The sequence below is a fragment of the Pleurodeles waltl genome, chromosome 6, assembly GCF_031143425.1.
Source record: "Pleurodeles waltl isolate 20211129_DDA chromosome 6, aPleWal1.hap1.20221129, whole genome shotgun sequence".
Classification (NCBI taxonomy): domain Eukaryota; kingdom Metazoa; phylum Chordata; class Amphibia; order Caudata; family Salamandridae; genus Pleurodeles; species Pleurodeles waltl.
The window spans coordinates 282,590,294-282,608,720 of record NC_090445.1 but is presented as its reverse complement, the minus strand read 5'-3'; the positions used below and the strand labels follow the sequence as shown (position 1 = coordinate 282,608,720).

The following is an 18,427-nucleotide window of genomic DNA, read 5'->3' as shown; positions in this document are numbered from 1 at the left end:
CTCAAAGGTCTCTCCTTGCTTCTCACCCTATTAGGTGTTGATTCTTCCTCCCGGCGAGATTCTGAAAGTGAGGGACCTCATGAACACTGATTTAGAAGCGACTGCTATCCTGTCCACCCTAATACAGTTGCATTATATCCTACAGCACTTGTAATAAGGCGGACAGGATATCTGTCATGTTTATGACAGAGCACCCGTCTGTCAAACTTTAATCAGGCCCTAAGTCATTAATGCCTGATTTTGGTATTTCTTATGTAATCCATACTCCAGCCTCATACTTGACCTCCCACAATGTAGCCACATCATACCTCACCTGTGGAAGCTTCACTAGCTCCCCATTCACAAGTACAGTAAATTAAAAATTCTCATGCACACATACAAAGCCCTACACAACCGAGGACATGAACACAAAAGTATAGTTAGCAAGAATAGGTGGGTTGGCTGTCTTAAGCAAACAACGAACACACATGCTGGAATAAGTGAAGAAGGTATTCGCAACACAAAACTAAAGTCCACACAATTCAATAACATGCAGCAAGCATACTTTCCCCTGCATTGTATCAACTGAATGCTTCCCCATACATTCTCAGAATGTACCTTGGTATAGATGCTTATATACAAAAGTACACTGTTCCAGAATGGGGAAAGTCCACAGAGGCACTCCTAAGTAGAAGCAAATGCCCTCACACATCCAATCGGATGTCATGCTTCATCATTGGGATTGCTCCTCGTCAGACTGGTGCTGCAATGTCTGATGGGCACCCCATAGAGGGGGCACTTTGCCGGAGTTTTTTGTATCAAGAATATGTGCTGTGGTCTAAGCTATGATGCAGGATTTCCACCTACATATAAGCAGACAGAGGGAGAGCAGAAAAAAGAAATTCAAATTGGCTCAAAACCCTACCCATGGACAACAGATTTATTGGAAAGTAAAGGGTCTTGGTCAAGATAAAAAAAATTGTATATGAGTGAAAAAGAGATACTGCTCAGTCACTCTCTCCACACTTATCACTTAGGGGTGACAGTCATCCCCAACTCTAGGTCAACATGTTTCGCATCTAGGGGTCTATTCGGGAGCTCGTCCCTGGGGTAGGTCTTCGGGTGTAGGACTGGGAAGTTAAAAATGTTATGCCAATCCTAGGGTACACAGCTTCCTATGGAGCCTGATCCTTAATGTGGAATGGTCTCCTCAATATACGACTAAATCTGCGTATAGGTTTTTTTTTTATGAGTAAGTGATTGGAGAATCTTGACTTACCACTTCATTTTTTTCTGTGGTTTTCTTTTGTAATACTGAGGAGAAGCATTTCTCTTTGTCAGTTGGTCCTGATGAAGCGTCACTAGATATGTATGGACCCCCTAGATGCAAAACATGTTAACCTAGGGAAATTATCCAAACTAGTGGATAAGGCTGTATCATTTGACCAACAGGCCTGGGTGCTAGGTTTAATGCCAGCTCAATGAAAGATAAATACATACTCAAATTTATAGATGTGGCACTTGTAATGTTTAAGCAACGGATGGCCATGTCATGGAAATTGCCTGTTGCTCCCAATATTCGGGGCTGGCTCAGAGATTTGCACAAGTACGCAACTGCCTAAGCTGATACTCTCCTTCTCAAACAAGGTGGCAGGGCTTTTGGCAGAGTCTGTTTGAGACTCTCACCTCATCAAACTGAGAACAAAAAACGACAAAAGGTCACTGTGAATGACACAAATGAATGTAGCATAACACGCGGTAGGCCCTCTGCCTAACATGACTAAAACTTACAATTGAATATGGAGTGTAAAATGACCATGATGAGCCCACACTGACAAATTGCTTAGTACGGCTAAAATGGGCCCTTGTGTATGATATGGCATATCTACAAAATGCATGCAGTAGGTGAAATTCTTGTTGATCAAGAAGATCTCCTTGAAGCTGTTGGAGCTTCCTTTCATACGGCCCACTAGTGCCTTTTACTTGGTGTCTCTCTTTTGCAGGTGATGGCATCTGTGTGAAGCCTTGTAGGTAATTGTGTCGGTGGTAATGTGCCTGGCTCTCCATTTACTTTTTAGCTGTTTACAGTGTTGTTTGGTGTCTCTGAGGTCTTCTGTGTACCAGTAGGTCTGTTTGTTTGATCAGCTGTGCTTATCTTATAGAGATTTCTAGTTATAGATTCCTTACCTTAGAAATCTCCCAGGCGTCAGACTGGATCTGGAAGATTTTTGTGAGCAGTAACCCTACGGGCTGTTAGGTGGCGTCAATCGCCTCTGGGACCGTCTTCAGTGTTGTCCCTGCCGGATATGACGTCATGGTTCCTATATATACACCACCCCAGTGCGCTGTTGTGAGTTGCTTTTTTTTCTGCGCCAGTAAGCCCTGATCCAAAGAGAGCTACCACTCAGTTGTTTTTGATTGGCTTGTATTAACTTTTTTCAAGAGTTTTTCAGGTGTTCTATTCCTGGTGCATCGAGGATGTCCTCCTTAAAGACCGGCGCCAAGCCCTGTGGATCCTGTGATCGGGCGATGTCCGTGACAGATCTGCCCCTTGTGTGTCTTTGGTGCCTGGAGCGCAACTACAACCCAAACTTGTGCTCAGAGTGTCGGGCCATGCATCCCTGTCCCTGAAGCTGATGGCAGCAAATGTTCAACTTTGCACAAGTTTAGATCTCAGTTGAGAGTAAGGTTGCGGATTCCTCCATCGTTGTCCCACTGTCGGGTAAGTCAAGACATAAAAAGAAGTCTAAGGCCCTCATTCTGACCTTGGCGGGCGGCGGAGGCCGCCCGCCAAAGTCCCGCCGTCAGATTACCGTTCCGCGGTCGAAAGACCGCCGCGGTAATTCTGACTTTCCCGCTGGGCTGGCGGGCGGTCGCCTTCAGACCGCCCGCCAGCCCAGCGGGAAAGAGGCTTCCACGATGAAGCCGGCTCGGAATCGAGCCGGCGGAGTGGAAGCTGTGCGACGGGTGCACTTGCACCCGTCGCGTATTTCACTGTCTGCGCAGCAGACAGTGAAATACATGTAGGGGCCCTCTTACGGGGGCCCCTGCAATGCCCATGCCAGTGGCATGGGCACTGCAGGGGCCCCCAGGGGCCCCGCGACCCCCCCTACCGCCATCCGGATCCCGGCGGTCGGACCGCCGGGATCTGGATGGCGGTAGGGGGGGTCGGAATCCCCACGGCGGTGCAGCAAGCTGCGCCGCCGTGGAGGATTCAATGGGGCCGCGGTACACTGGCGGGAGCCCGCCAGTGGTGCCGGTCCGACCGCGGCTTTACCGCCGCGGTCGGAATCCACATTGGAGCACCGCCGGCCTGTCGGCGGTGCTCCCGCGGTCCTCCGCCCTGGCGGTCAAAGACCGCCAGGGTCAGAATGACCACCTAAGTGTCTTCGACTTCTCCTTGTCCGTCGGCCTATGACACGACCGACTTGCTAGGCAGAACGGTTTCATAGACAGTGGCCCTGAGGCGTCACGCCTGTCTGAGGCCGTCTGGCTTTTCAGGGGATGTCCAAGCTTCCTTGATGAACATGCCCTTTGATGGCAGTTGTCTCTTCAGAGACAAGGCAGACTTGGAGCTCGAGCGCTTCAAAGATTCTTGGGCTACAGCCAGGATTCACCAACCTCATAGATCAGGAGGTGGCCAGTGGTCTGAACAGTTCACCCCTCCACCCCCCTCTGTGCAGCAGCCTCTAAACCTTCCTAGTCCAACTCTCCCCCACCATGGGCCCTTTAGCACCAGGATTTGTCTGCGCTGGCAATCCATCACGTCAGGCAGGTGGGTTTTGCAGATAGTCCAAAGGGACTACTCTCTCCCTTTTGAAAGTACCCCTCCGTCTAGGCCACCATCCTACAATCAGATGACAGGGAATCATTTGTCCCTTCTCCATGAGGAAGTTACGGCTCTTGGCCAAGGGAGTCATAAAGAGGGTTCCTTTGCCAGAAGTAGGTTGTGGTTGCTATTTCTGCTAATTTCTGGTCCCCAAAAAGAACAGGAGCCTCCACCCTATCCTAGACCTTTGGTCCCTTAATGTCTTCCTCAAGAAGGAGAAGTTCAACATGCTCACTTTGGCTCAGGTCCTGTCTGCCCTGGACCTAGGAAACTGGAGGGTAGTGTTGGACTTGCAGGACGCTTATTTTCAAATCCCAATACTGCCTGCCCATAGACGTTACTTTAGGTTCACAGTGGGCCAGAAGCACTTTCAGTTCACCATGCTGCCCTTTGGCCTTACCAGCGCCCCTTGGATGTTCATCAAAGTGATGATGGTGGTTGCGGCTCATCTGTGGAGATCAGGGGTTTCAGTCTTCCCCTATCTCCACAACTGGCTGTTGAAGGCAGGATCGCCCCAGGCTTTTGTCTCCCACCTCCAGACTACAGAAGACCTCTTGCATTTGCTGGTTTTCCCTACAAACATGATGACTCACACCTGACTCCCTCTCAGATGCTCCCTTTCATCTGAGCTGTTCTGGACACAGTGCAATTTCAGGCTTATTCTCCCCTGTGGCAAGTTCAGGATATTCAGGCTATGATACCAATGTTTCAGCATGTATCCTGGATTTCCGTGAGAATGACTCTGAGGGTGATGGGCCTCATGGCTTCCTGCATCCTGCTGGTGACACATGCCAGATGGCACATGCAGGCTCTGCCGTGGGACCTGAAGTTCCAGTGGGTGCAGCATCAGAGGAATCTCTCCACCAGGGTCCATATCTTGTAGGGAACTGCGCAAGATCTGCAGTGGTGGTTAACAAACCGTGATTGGGTCAGAAGCAGATCCCTCTCCCTTCCCCAACCAGATCTGGCAGTAGTGACTGATGTGTCACTCGTAGGATGGGGCAGCCATCTGGGAGAAGTGGAGATCAGAGGCATCTGGTCTCCAGCGGAATCCAGACTCCACATCAATCTGTTGGAGCTCTGTGTGATCAGACTAGCATTGAAAGCATTTCTTCCCTCTATCAAGGGAAAGATGGTGCAGGTGTTAATGGGCAACACCACCGCCATGTGGCACTGCAATAAGTAGGGAAGGATGGAGTCATGGACCCTTTGTCAAGAGGCTCTTCGCCTCTGGACGTGGCTAGAACAGCAGGGCAATTCCCTGGTGGTTCAACATCAGGCAGGATCACTGAACACCAGTGCGGATGGACTCAGATGAAAATGCCTAGTGGATCATTAAAGGCATCTCCATCCTGAGGTGACGTAAGGTCCCTCAGCAGTGGGGAGAGCCTTGGTTAGATCTGTTAGCCTTTGCTGAAAATGTGTAATGTCAGCAGTTTTGCACAGTGGAGTTTCCAAGGCTGCTCTCACTGGGAGATGCTTTTTACCTCAAGTGAAGCTCAGTCCTCCTGTACACATTTCTGCCCATATCACTCCTGCCCAGAGTTTGCAAGAAGATCAGGGACGACTTGGCCCAAGTCATCTTTGTGGCTCCGGACTAGGCTTGGACAGTCTGGTATCCCGAGCTGCAGAGCATGTCCATCAATCCTCCGAGCAGGCTGTCCTGTTGCAGCAGCAGGGGAGGGTTCTGCACCCAAACCTGTCCACTCTTTGCCTTCTTGCATGGAGATTGAGCAGCAGCAGTTTGCAGCTTTTGACCTTCCTCCCGAAGTCTGTAACGTAATCTTGGCAGTCAGGCGTCGCTCCACCAAAACGGTATGCGCCTTCTTGTGAAGAAGAAATTTGTGCATGGTACACAGATATGTCTGTTGACCCCCTTTTTGCCCTTCTTTCTGAGGTTCTGGTGTTTATCCTTTTCCTAGCCAAGCAGGGCTCTGCACCGGGCACTCAGAGGTTATTTGTCTGCTAGTTCTGCTTTTTTGAGGTTGCCTGATCAACCTTCTTTTTTTACTTACGTTACACATCTTTTTCCTCCATTCGCAAATTATTATGCCCCAAAGGAATTTGAATTTGAATTTGAATTTGGTTTTGATATTTCTGATTTGTGCTGCTTGTGAGCCTCTCCACAGTTGTCCTCCCAGGCTTCTCACTTTGAAAACAGCCTTTCTTGTGGCCGTTACATCTGCCCGGAGGGTGAGTGAGCAGCAGACATTGTCATCTAAGCTGCCCTACCATTCCATCTATCCTGATAAAGTGGTGCCTTGCACTAATGCTTCCTTTCTGCCACAAGTGCTTACGCCCTTTCGTATAGGCCAATCCAACACATTACCTACTTTTTGTGCACCCCTCCATCCTTCTAAGAAAGAAGAGAGGCTCCACCGCCTGGACCCAAAAAGAGTGTTGGCATTCTACCTTGATCGTACAAAAGAGTTCCGGGTGGATTGTCAAATCTTTATACGTTATGTGGGTACAAAGAAAGGTCGGGCAGTGCAGGAGCGGACCATCTCCAGATGGGTCCTACGCTACTTTAAGATTTGCTATGCACTGGCCAAAAAAGCAACCCATCAGGGCTTGCGTGCTCATTCTACCCGAGCTAAAGTTGTGACCACTGCGTTAGCAGGCTGAGCTCCAGTCCTTGATATCTGTCAGGCAGCAACTTAAGCATCTCTGCACACATTTACCAAACACTACTGCCTGGATAGTCAGGTCCGTAGGGACGGGCACTTGCCCGTTCTGTCCTGCAAGACTTTCTAGTATGAACTTGGTTCGCAGACCCACCTCCAGGGATGGTATTGCTTTGAGTATCTATTCACAGGTAAGAAATCTGCAACTAAAAGCTTCTAGCAGATGAACAAGTTACTTACCTTTGGTAACGCCTAATCTGGTAGAGATAATATCTAGTTGCATATTCCTTACCGACTCACCCACCCTCCCTGCTCTGTGAACTGATTTCTAGGGGCAGGCACTCACCTTTCAGGGCCTTAGTTTTGACGCACCAGTAATCAATTTTGTTATGGCTCTGCACTTCTGCCGTGGAAAGTTGTGAAAAGAAACTGAGTTCAGCATAGGAACTGCAACATCATGTCCGGCACGGACGACGCTGACAACAGACAGAGTCAATTAACGCCACCTAATGGCGCACAGGGTTACTGCTCACAAAAATCTTCTGCATCCAGTCTGATGCCTGTGAGAACTCAAAGGTAAGGAATCTGCAATTAGATATTGTTTCTACCAGATAAGGCATTACCGAAGGCAAGTAACTTGTTTGTTGGGTTTGATGGAAGCTAGGGGCATCGCATAGTTCTTGATCCCAGTTGTTGATGTCCTTGTCAAGGTTGTTCGTGGGGCTAGGTTAAGCCTTGCTAAAGGCGCTGAGCCAGTCTGCTTCAGTGATTTTGCCCCAGCTGCAGCTTGGAATGCTGAACCTGGTAGGGGTGATGACTGGAGGTATACTGAGATATATTGAATGCTGAACCTGGTGGGGGTGTCGACTAGAGGTATATTAAGATATGCTGACCCTTAGGTGGCTAACTGTGTAAAACTTTCAATCTAGGAAGTCCACCAGCTCTGTGCTAGATTCTGGAGCGGGAATAGGCAAGACTTGGCCCAGTTTATTTTAAAGCTTGATATTTTCCCAAACACATTCAATGTTGGGTAAAACTACTTGTGCATCGCTGATACATATATGAGTGTGTCAACCACATAAAGCAAAAAGATGTGTCATCTGCTCCAGTTGGGACCCTTTGCCCTCTGCATGAATAGCAGTGGTTTGACGGCCAGAACAAAAATAATTGGAGACAGTCGGCAGGCCTCACTGGTGTCCCTATTTACACTTAAATGTTCCAAGATCTCTTGGCCGGTCCTAACTCTTACCAGCGGGTCAGTATACAATATTTAACTCCAACCAAGAAACTCAGGCTTGAGGCCCATTACCTGGATATGGTCATCAGTTCATAGCACAGTTACCTGTGGAGTAGGTGGGGAGAGTAAAATGAAAGTGGGGCGAGTTTGATTGGTTGCTTAACCTTGAATAACCCCCAAGTGCAAACTGTTTTACTTTACTCAGTCACCACGGCATGCGCTTGCAGGCAAAATTGAAAGGCTCACTTTTCAGGTTTTCCCAAGAGGAGATAGTTTGGTGTTGCCATTAAGGAAGGATTATTGTCTTTTAATACAGGTTTACATGTTTATTTATGTGAGTGCTACTGTGCTTGCGTGGTATTACCATTGTTGCAGCCTCCTGAAGGGCTTCTTTTGAAAGCTGATGTAAAACATATTTCAACAGTGTATGCATGATAATACCAAACACCATTTTCAGCATCATCCAGTGACTTGCTAGGCTGAGCGGTAGAATCTTGCAGAGCAATAACAGCTGATGGTTATTCCCTTTAACTACTGCCTCAACGAGAGGGAAGAAGGTGAACACCAAGGCATCGCACCATGGCTTCTTACATCCTTATGTGCAAGGATTTGTGATCCAGGATTCAGTAAGACTACCTGCGTTCTCCAACCAGCACCCTATGGTCACTTTACATACAGCTACTGATATTTGTTAGTTATGCTGCCGTAGACAATGCTTTCACGAGTCATTGAAAGGAAAAAGGGGAATAATTAACTGAGTACTGTAAAGTAAGACAAGAAAGTCAGTTGATAAGATGCGTAAGTCACAATCTATTAAAAGCATAATGATTTAAAAGCATGACTCGCCATAAATAATAGCATTGAAAGCTTTACTAAATATAAATATGAGAGCCTAAGGTTTTCTAATGTAATATGATATCTACCTTATTTTGATAAACGGGAATTAACCCTTTACAGGACAGCTTCTACAACAAATGATATATGTAAACAGATTCCAAGAGTATTCTAGGGGAAAAGCAGAATTAGTAAGAGAGGTTACTGAAGAATATTGAATAACTGATACTGGAAAAGAATATTTTTCATCTGCAGATATCGTAGCTACAGTTTTGTTTTCTTTTTTTAAATTGCATTTGTGTCCTGATTTTATTTACTTTATACAAATTGCATGCTAATGCGACGTCTTATTTTTTCAGTCAGGTACCATCATGTGATCTTAGATCAAGGAACCGCCCATCCTCAGCTAAGGCTCTCTGATGATGGAAGACATGTAAGATGGGACGAAGTGATACAGGAACTTCCAGTGGATAGCAGAAGATTTGAAGCTCGTGCCTGTGTGCTGGGGTCCGAAGGAATCAATTCAGAAAGACATTACTGGAAGATGGAAGTTGGAGCAGACTGTGTAGTGGGGGTTGCTCAAATATCTGTGAATAGAAAGACACCCCTGTCACCCATTCCTTCACATGGTATCTTCGCTGTCTCACTCAGGGGAGGTTTTGTCCGTGTCAAGGCATCTGAAGAGCCTTTAGAATTGAATTTGAAGGAATACCCACATATGATTGGAATTTATCTGGACTGCGACCAGGGGGAGATGTCCTTCTACAATGGTGACAGCATGGAGCACATCTACACTTGTAAGATTCCGGTCATCGAAGTGTTGTTTCCTTTCTTTTATCTCGGGCCAGGAACAGAAATTAAACTCTGAGCTTTGCTTTTGTCTTGTTTACGTAGCTGCTTTGTGGTACACAATCGTAGCTTTAACACTTGCAAAAGATAAGATAATCCCATGCTTACACTTGCATCTGAATTGTGGCAGCACCCTGCAATGCACTGGCCTCCCTTAAGGGCATCCTAAATGGCACGGGATACCTCACCTAGGTACTGGATTAACCTAAGCTCACCACACCCGGATGGAAGTCCCACTGGTTGTCCTTGCGAGCCCGCATCGTCTTTAAAAACAATTGCATCATCAAGAAGGACACCACACATGGCACACCCACCTATCTGGTGGGCAAGCTCTGTGTCCAGTGGCTCTTGGCATTTGACGAAATACAAAAACAAAAATGAATAAACAAGGCAACAAACCTCCATCAATGCAGCCAAAAGATAGAATGACATCTGTGTATCTATGCAAACTGCCTAGTCCTTTTCCACTTTAGGAAAGAAAAGAAGATACACCACTTTGAAGGCTACTGTATCACAACAAAGCAACACCACATCTCCACTTTGAGAACCCAGCTACTCCTCCAATAACTTGTTTGCTGTATCTGCCTTTGTCTCTGGAGCCTATTGGTTAGGTTAGTGGTATACGGATATCTGATACATGCTCTGGCACATATACTGTTGAGGATATCACGAGAGAGAATGTATTACTAGGTATACGCAGACTTTTTCTTGTAAAATCTGACACTGTACAGTAAAGCTGTAAATCATCCTACATTGTGTAGGATCAGAAATGTGAACCGGGTATTGAAATTGCTCGTCTTGCATTGTCTCAAGCACTAAATCATGGAGGCATTCTCTTTCCAAATCCAGTATGCTCAGCCAACACGCTTTGAAATCTAAAATGATAATTACATACTTCACTGCAATGTTTTTAAAATGTTAATTTAATTCCTGTACTTGAGAGATAGGTTATTGCCCCATTTTTTATGACTTATTTATTGATCTAGATCGCGATTGGCCTCAGCGGACCCCCAGGTGTAGGACATAAATAATGTATATCGTGTCTGCAGGAAGATAACAAATCCTTGCTATAAAACTTATTAGGGAAAAAAGATGCGTTCCAAGTCCGTGATTTCGAAGAGGACAACTTTTCTAAGGTAGAGCGCTTAGAGGTCGACGGTATTGAATTAGCAGTGTAATTTTCAGAGTCGACTTTCTTTGTATCATGGAAACTGTTCCTAAACAGATTCAAAATCGATTGGTTAAAATCTCTTTATGACACTTCTGGATTTCTTGAAAACCTTATAGAGCAACACATATTTACAAGACCACTCAGTCATATAGCGCCACAAGACGGGGTAGTAGCTCTGGCATGTTACATATACTTTCAGTCGTGTTGATTGAATGCATGCACAAGTAATGAAGGGAATACTTTCATATCTACCTCTCTACAATGTAAGGCACTCCGTTCTTAAAGTATTCTGTCGTTTTTTGCAAGCTCCTTATAACTGTGTATTCCTCATTGAGGATAAACCACACCATCAATAATTTACTTTAAAAATGTATTAGCATATGCCCTTCTTCAAATTTCCCACTCAAGCTCTGAATATGTCTTGTTCAGAACAGGCTGGGGTATTTTCTACAGCTGTACACCATGGTATTTATGGCGTGCAGAATATGGGCCTGATTCCAACTTTGGAGGACGGTGTTAAACCGGCCCAAAAGTGGCGGATATACCACCTACCGTATTACGAGTCCATTATATCCTATGGAACTCGTAATACGGTAGGTGGTATATCCGTCACTTTTGGGACGGTTTAACACCGTCCTCCAAAGTTGGAATCAGGCCCTATATCTTCCAGGTGAGAATGTTTGCCCTCGAAAGAAGGCATGATAAACAAATGTGGCATTTACTTTTCCGGATTCTGATAGTTTTGCCTATTTTCTAGGCACTTCCCCCATACTTTTTGATACATGTGACCATAGGAAGCTAGTAAGGGAAATATTGTGGTAATAACCACAACCATAATTGCATAAACTGAAATTGCATTTTGATCAGAATTTAGCCTGTAGGCCATAATGATGGCTTAAGGTAGCTGTTATAATGGGGAAGAGAAGCCACCCACTGTACTTACAGGTACGGTGGAGTGATAGGAAGCAAATAGAAACCTTCTTGCCCGGTGATTGTTATCCCTCCATCTTGGGACCATGCTAATAAGCATGTTTCCTGCACACAGTTTTCAATGATTGGTGGAAGTTTCTCCTTGAAAGTGTAGCCAGGTGTGTTCGATGGAATGAGAGTGAGAGTACACTGACGAAGCAATAATCTGACAGACAAGTGTAAATTCAGCTGAATGTGCTACCCTTCAAAAATGACTTGAGATTCATTGGTGTAGCTATCACTAGTACATTAGGTCAGAAGCACCGGGGCCTGGAGTGTAAGGGGCATATCTCACCAATTTGTTACTGTTTTTTACTACCAAGCCGAAGGAATTTGGTGCACAGCATCTTTGCCTGGGCCCTTGTTATGCCACTGATGGGCTTGCGAAGTACCCACTACTTGTTCACTTCTCTAGGAAGACTCAAATTGCATATATGTTTAAAGAGCTTTTCTATGTTTCTTCACTCTTATATGTAGGAAAATGTTGAAATCCTTGTGTTGACAAAGCACCACTCATACATAATGAGATGTGCTATGTGCATTAAATTTGTGATTGTGCTTGTTCATATTTGCTGCTTGAGCAACTAATTTAATGTGTCTCCTTCTGTTATTGGTTGTGCGAAATAGTATGGTCACAAAAAAATAAAACACGGTATTTGCAGAGTACGTTATCTTTTAAGCTGTGATTGGTTCTCCAACAACATATAACACTTCACTACTAAAGTGCAAAATGGGTACGGGGAAACCGTTGACCGGAAATAAATCAATCCAAATCAAACCATAATAAACGGGCCAGTGTTCATAGTAGATGTAGACGGACTGCCTATAAGGGTTTATATTTACCTTAGTAGAAAAATTATGTGCCAAAGGAATCAATTATGGCGGTATTCAGTCTGGTAAAAATGCAACAGCAAACACATATTTTGGTCACAGTGGACTTTACCAAGGATTAGGATGTTATTCATGTTGTCTGTATGACAACCAAAGTTAATATTGTGGTGATGTCCAAAGACATCAGCCGAGTCTCAAACAAAACCTAAAAAAACCTAACCCACTAGCCTTGGTCCAGGGGTCCTTCTGGGACCATGCCAGGGCTTAAAAGTATTTTTTTTTTAAATCATGGAGAAATCAGTGGCTGGATCTGCAGGATATGGCCGCAGTGTGTTAATTTACATTTTTTTTAAATATAGAAATTGACTGAAAAAAAACAAAGGTTATAGAGACATTATAGTTAGGAAATAGAATTTAAAAAATACATAGAAATTCACTTTAAAAAACAATGGTTACTGGGACGTTATAGTTAGGCTCACATTTTAAACGTACAAAACCATAGAAATTCAGCTGTTGGAGTAATTGCAAGTAACTATAACTCGTGCCCTAACGTAACTATAAGTCGCGCTCTCACTCTACACTGCTAATTACCCCACATATTAGAGCACTCATGACATCTTTTATAACATCATTGACAATATCACTGCAACATTTGCTGAAAAATTATTCCTGAGAAAACTGTCCATCATGGGGCATGAGTTACAGTTACTTCAAATAACTCTATAGCAGCTGAATTTCTATGGCAAAAGCTAGGTTGCTTTGGCACACGTCAGCGTGTCCTCTCCCGTCGCCTAGATGGGCCCAATTCTCTTAAACACAAGCGTCAATCAACACGCTTGTAACGCCTGCCCAACCTACTTTACAAAGTAGACTATTGGTTGAAAAGACACGATGCGTGGTCTGACATGCTTCAAACCCACATGCCACCGTGTCATCACCACTAATAACTTCACGTCACATTTGAAGCGCATGTCTCTGTCAACGGGCTTGAGTGCAACGCTTTCAAAATAAAACAGTAACTTTTTTTGTATGCTATTTATTCCGTTAAATTTCACATTAGTTTAGTAACAAGCATGAAATATTTTTTCACCTAATGAGTTACTGCTCTAAACATCGTATTCGAAATTCGATCAACATACTTAGAAACCCACAGAAACTATAAATTCTGACTTACATCATGTAAAGCTGCTTTCAATAAATTAACCCCAAAATTGGGTAAATAAAACCCATTACCCAACCAATAATTAATGTGCATTCTATATTCAAAAACACTTTAAATAACACAACATAACATAAAGTATACTCATCTGCTCAGAAGCTGCAAACAAAAGAGGAAGAGAATACTGTGCATGAGTTTTATATATATATATGTGTTCGATGGCATGTGTAGCTGCAGATACACATGCTGTGCACATCCCGCCATCTGGTGTTGGGCTCGGTGTGTTACAAGTTGTTTTTCTTCGAAGAAGTCTTTTTTCGAGTCACGAGACCGAGTGACTCCTCCCATTTCGACTCCATTGCGCATGGGCGTCGACTCCATCTTAGATTGTTTTTTTTCCGCCATCGGGTTCGGACGTGTTCCTTTTCGCTCCGTGTTTCGGGTCGGAAAGTTAGTTAGAATCTCGGAAAAATCGTCGGTATTGTTTGCGTTCGGTATCGGGTTAGTTACAACAGATCGACACCGAATTAAGAAGAGCTCCGGTGGCCCTTCGGTTTTTTTTTCCATCCCCGTCGGGGCCTGGTCGGCCCGGCCACGTGTCTCTTCAAGGCTGATGGAACGGACCCCATTCCGCTTCTGTCCAAAATGCCATAACAAGTATCCATATACAGATCAACATCTGGTCTGTAACTTGTGTTTGTCACCAGAACACAAGTAGGATACTTGTGAGGCCTGTCGAGCGTTTCGGTCCAGGAAGACACTCAGGGACCGAAGAACAAGAAGACTGCAAATGGCGTCGGCGCCGACAGGACAAGAGTGTTTCGAGGAGGAGGAAGAAACATTCTCCACCCAGGAGTCGGACTCTGAGGAGATCGATCCCGAGGAAACGCCTAAAACCGTGAGTAAGACGTCGAAACCAAGAACTCACGAGAAAAGCGCTAAAGCCCAGGGGACGCCACCACCAACAGGCCATGGCTTAACCCGAAAAGTAGGTGACCGTTCATCGGCACCGAAAAAGGGCGAGCTGGTGTCGAAGTCATCCGACTCCGGTCGAGATACCGGCACACAGCAATCTTGGGCCCGAGATAGTGGCTCAGAGAAGATTCGGCACTGAGACAGCGGCACCGAAACGGGTCGGCACCGAGTGAGCACGATGCCGAAAGTAAAAAAGGTTTTGTCGGAGCCGAAAAAAGCAGCCGAAAAGGTTTCGGTACCGAAATATCCGGCCTCGGAACCGAAAACAAGTTCCTACACTGAGGAACAAGGACTGTCCACACACAAATGAAGACACATAGATTTGGACAGGAATTACAGGCAATAGAGCCAGATCACACACAAAGACGGCTCTTTATTCAAAAAGATACAGGGAATATCAGCACTCTTCCTCCAGTCAAAATGAAACGCAAGCTTGCCTTCCAAGACAAGGACAAACAGCCACACGCAAAGGTGGCTAAACAAGTAACACCGCCACCATCCCCACATCACTCTCCGCAACCATCACCGGTAGCCACTCCACCAATGATGCAATCCCCAACTCATACAGGAATGAGTCAAGATGACCCTGACGCATGGGACCTTTATGACGCACCAGTGTCAGATAATAGTCCAGAATGCTATCCAGCTAAACCATCGCCACCAGAGGATAGTACAGGCTACGCACAGGTGGTGTCAAGAGCAGCGGCATTTCATAATGTCAGCCTTCATTCAGAGCCCATTGAAGACGACTTTCTTTTTAATAAACTGTCGTCCACACACAGCCAATATCAGAGTCTTCCTATGCTACCCGGAATGCTAAAACACTCCAAACAAGTGTTTGAGGAGCCTGTTAAAGGGAGAGCCATTACTCCAAGAGTAGATAAAAAATATAAACCGCCACCAACAGACCCAGTGTACATTACACAACAGCTAACACCAGACTCTGTTGTAGTGGGAGCAGCGCGCAAAAGAGCCAACTCTCATACTTCAGGAGATGCACCACCTCCAGATAAAGAAAGTCGAAAATTCGATGCTGCAGGCAAAAGGGTGGCGGCACAGGCAGCAAACCAGTGGCGTATTGCAAATTCACAAGCTTTGCTAGCCAGATATGATAGGGCCCATTGGGATGAGATGCAACACCTTATTGAACATTTACCCAAGGAGTTCCAAAAAAGAGCGCAGCAAGTAGTAGAAGAAGGACAGGGTATCTCCAATAATCAGATACAGTCAGCAATGGATGCTGCAGACACAGCTGCTAGAACTGTCAACACAGCAGTAACAATAAGGAGACATGCATGGCTGCGTACATCAGGATTTAAACCAGAGATACAGCAAGCTGTGCTGAATATGCCATTCAACGGACAGCAGTTGTTTGGGCCAGAGGTGGACACTGCGATCGAAAAACTTAAGAAAGACACTGACACAGCCAAAGCCATGGGCGCACTCTACTCCCCACAGAGCAGAGGCACATTTCGAAAGACACAATTTCGAGGGGGGGTTCGAGGGCAAACCACAGAAGCCACAACCTCACAAACAAAGCCCACTTACCAGAGCCAGTATCAGCGGGGAGGTTTTCGGGGACAATATAGAGGGGGACAATTTCAAAGGAATAGAGGAAAGTTCCAAAGTCCCAAAACTCCTCCAAACAAGCAGTGACTTCAAGGTCACAAATCCCCAACACATAACACCTGTGGGGGGAAGACTAACCAAGTTTTACAAACATTGGGAGGAAATAACAACAGACACTTGGGTCTTAGAAATTATCCAGCATGGTTATTACATAGAATTTCTCAAATTCCCTCCAAACATCCCACCGAAAACACACAATGAGGGTCATTCTGACCCTGGCGGCCGGTGGCCGCCAGGGCCACCGACCACAGGAGCACCGTCAACAGGCTGGCGGTGCTCCAACGAGCATTCTGACCGCGGCGGTTCAGCCGCGGTCAGAAGCGGAAAGTCAGCGGCCTCCCGCCGACTTTCCGCTGCTCGTGTGAATCGCCATGAGGATCCCGACCCCCCCTACCGCCATCCTGTTCATGGCGGGAAAGCCGCCATGAACAGGATGGCGGTAGGGGGGTCGCGGGGCCCCTGGGGGCCCCTGCTGTGCCCATGCCAATGGCATGGGCACGGCAGTGGCCCCCATAAGAGGGCCCCGCAAAGTATTTCAGTGTCTGCCTTGCAGACACTGAAATACGCGACGGGTGCCACTGCACCCGTCGCACCTTCCCACTCCGCCGGCTCGATTACGAGCCGGCATCCTCGTGGGAAGGTCGTTTTCCCCTGGGCTGGCGGGCGGTTTTTCAGCAACCGCCCGCCAGCCCAGGGGAAAACTTGTAATACCCGCCGCGGTCTTTTGACCGCGGCGCGGTATTCCGGAGGGGGGAATTCTGGCGGGCGGCCTCCGCCGCCCGCCAACATTGGAATGACCCCCAATATGTCAAAACAACATATAGATCTTCTAGGACTAGAAGTTCAGGCATTGCTACAAAAAGAAGCAATAGAGTTAGTACCAAAACAACAAATAAACACAGGAGTTTACTCCCTGTACTTTCTGATACCCAAAAAAGACAAGAGTCTGAGACCTATACTAGATCTCAGAACATTAAATACCTACATCAAATCAGATCACTTTCACATGGTTACATTACAAGACGTAATCCCACTGCTCAAACAACAAGACTACATGACAACACTAGACCTAAAGGATGCATATTTCCATATACCAATACATCCTTCACACAGAAAATACCTAAGGTTTGTATTCCAAGGGATACATTACCAATTCAAAGTGTTGCCATTCGGAATAACAACTGCACCAAGAGTTTTTACAAAATGCTTAGCAGTAGTAGCTGCACATATCAGAAGGCAGCAAATACATGTGTTCCTGTACCTAGACGATTGGTTAATCAAAACCAACACGCTAAGACGGTGTTCACAACACACAAAATATGTCATAGAAATCCTCCACAAACTAGGTTTCTCAATCAACTACACAAAGTCACACCTTCTGCCGTGTCAAACACAGCAATACTTAGGAGCAACAATCAACACAGCAAAAGGGATTGCCACTCCAAGTCCACAAAGAGTTCACACATTTCACAATGTGATACAGACCATGTATCCAAATCAAAAGATACAAGTCAAACTAGTGATGAAACTACTAGGCATGATGTCTTCATGCATAGCCATTGTCCCAAACGCAAGGTTGCACATGCGGCCCTTACAACAGGGCCTAGCATCACAATGGTCACAAGCACAGGGTCAGCTTCTAGATCTGGTGTTGATAGACCGCCAAATATACATCTCGCTTCAATGGTGGAACAGTATAAATTTAAACCAAGGGCGGCCTTTCCAAGACCCAGTGCCACAATACGTAATAACAACAGATGCTTCCATGATAGGGTGGGGAGCACACCTCAATCAACACAGCATCCAAGGACAATGGGACATACAGCAAAAACAGTTTCACATAAATCACTTAGAACTGTTAGCGGTATTTCTAACGCTCAAAGCATTTCAACCCATAATAAGCCACAAACACATTCTTGTCAAAACAGACAACATGACAACAATGTATTACCTAAACAAACAGGGAGGCACACACTCAACACAGTTGTGTCTCCTAACACAGAAAATATGGCATTGGGCGATTCACAACCACATTCGCCTAATAGCACAATTTATTCCAGGAATTCAGAACCAGTTAGCAGACAATCTCTCTCGGGATCACCAACAGATCCACGAATGGGAGATTCATCCCCAAATACTAAACACTTACTTTCAAATGTGGGGAACGCCACAAATAGATCTATTTGCAACAAAGGAAAACGCAAAATGCCAAAACTTTGCATCCAGGTACCCACAAGATCAGTCTCAGGGCAATGCGTTATGGATGAGCTGGTCAGGGATATTTGCTTACGCTTTTCTCCCTCTCCCACTCCTTCCATATCTAGTAAACAAATTGAGTCAA

The 18,427-nt window shown here is 45.7% G+C and overlaps 1 protein-coding gene across 2 annotated transcripts in view; it reads left to right on the top strand.

Annotated features, from left to right (window-relative positions):
• LOC138299634 (butyrophilin subfamily 1 member A1-like) overlaps positions 1–12,158 on the top strand; it is a 225,531-nt gene extending 213,373 nt beyond the window's left edge. For both annotated transcript variants that reach the window (XM_069238080.1, XM_069238081.1), the window contains exon 10: positions 8,863–12,158. In XM_069238080.1, the coding sequence (XP_069094181.1) occupies positions 8,863–9,371 (509 nt within the window). In that variant the 3' untranslated portion in view covers positions 9,372–12,158. The remainder of the gene's footprint in view (positions 1–8,862) is intronic.
• The last annotated feature ends 6,269 nt before the right edge of the window (positions 12,159–18,427 follow it).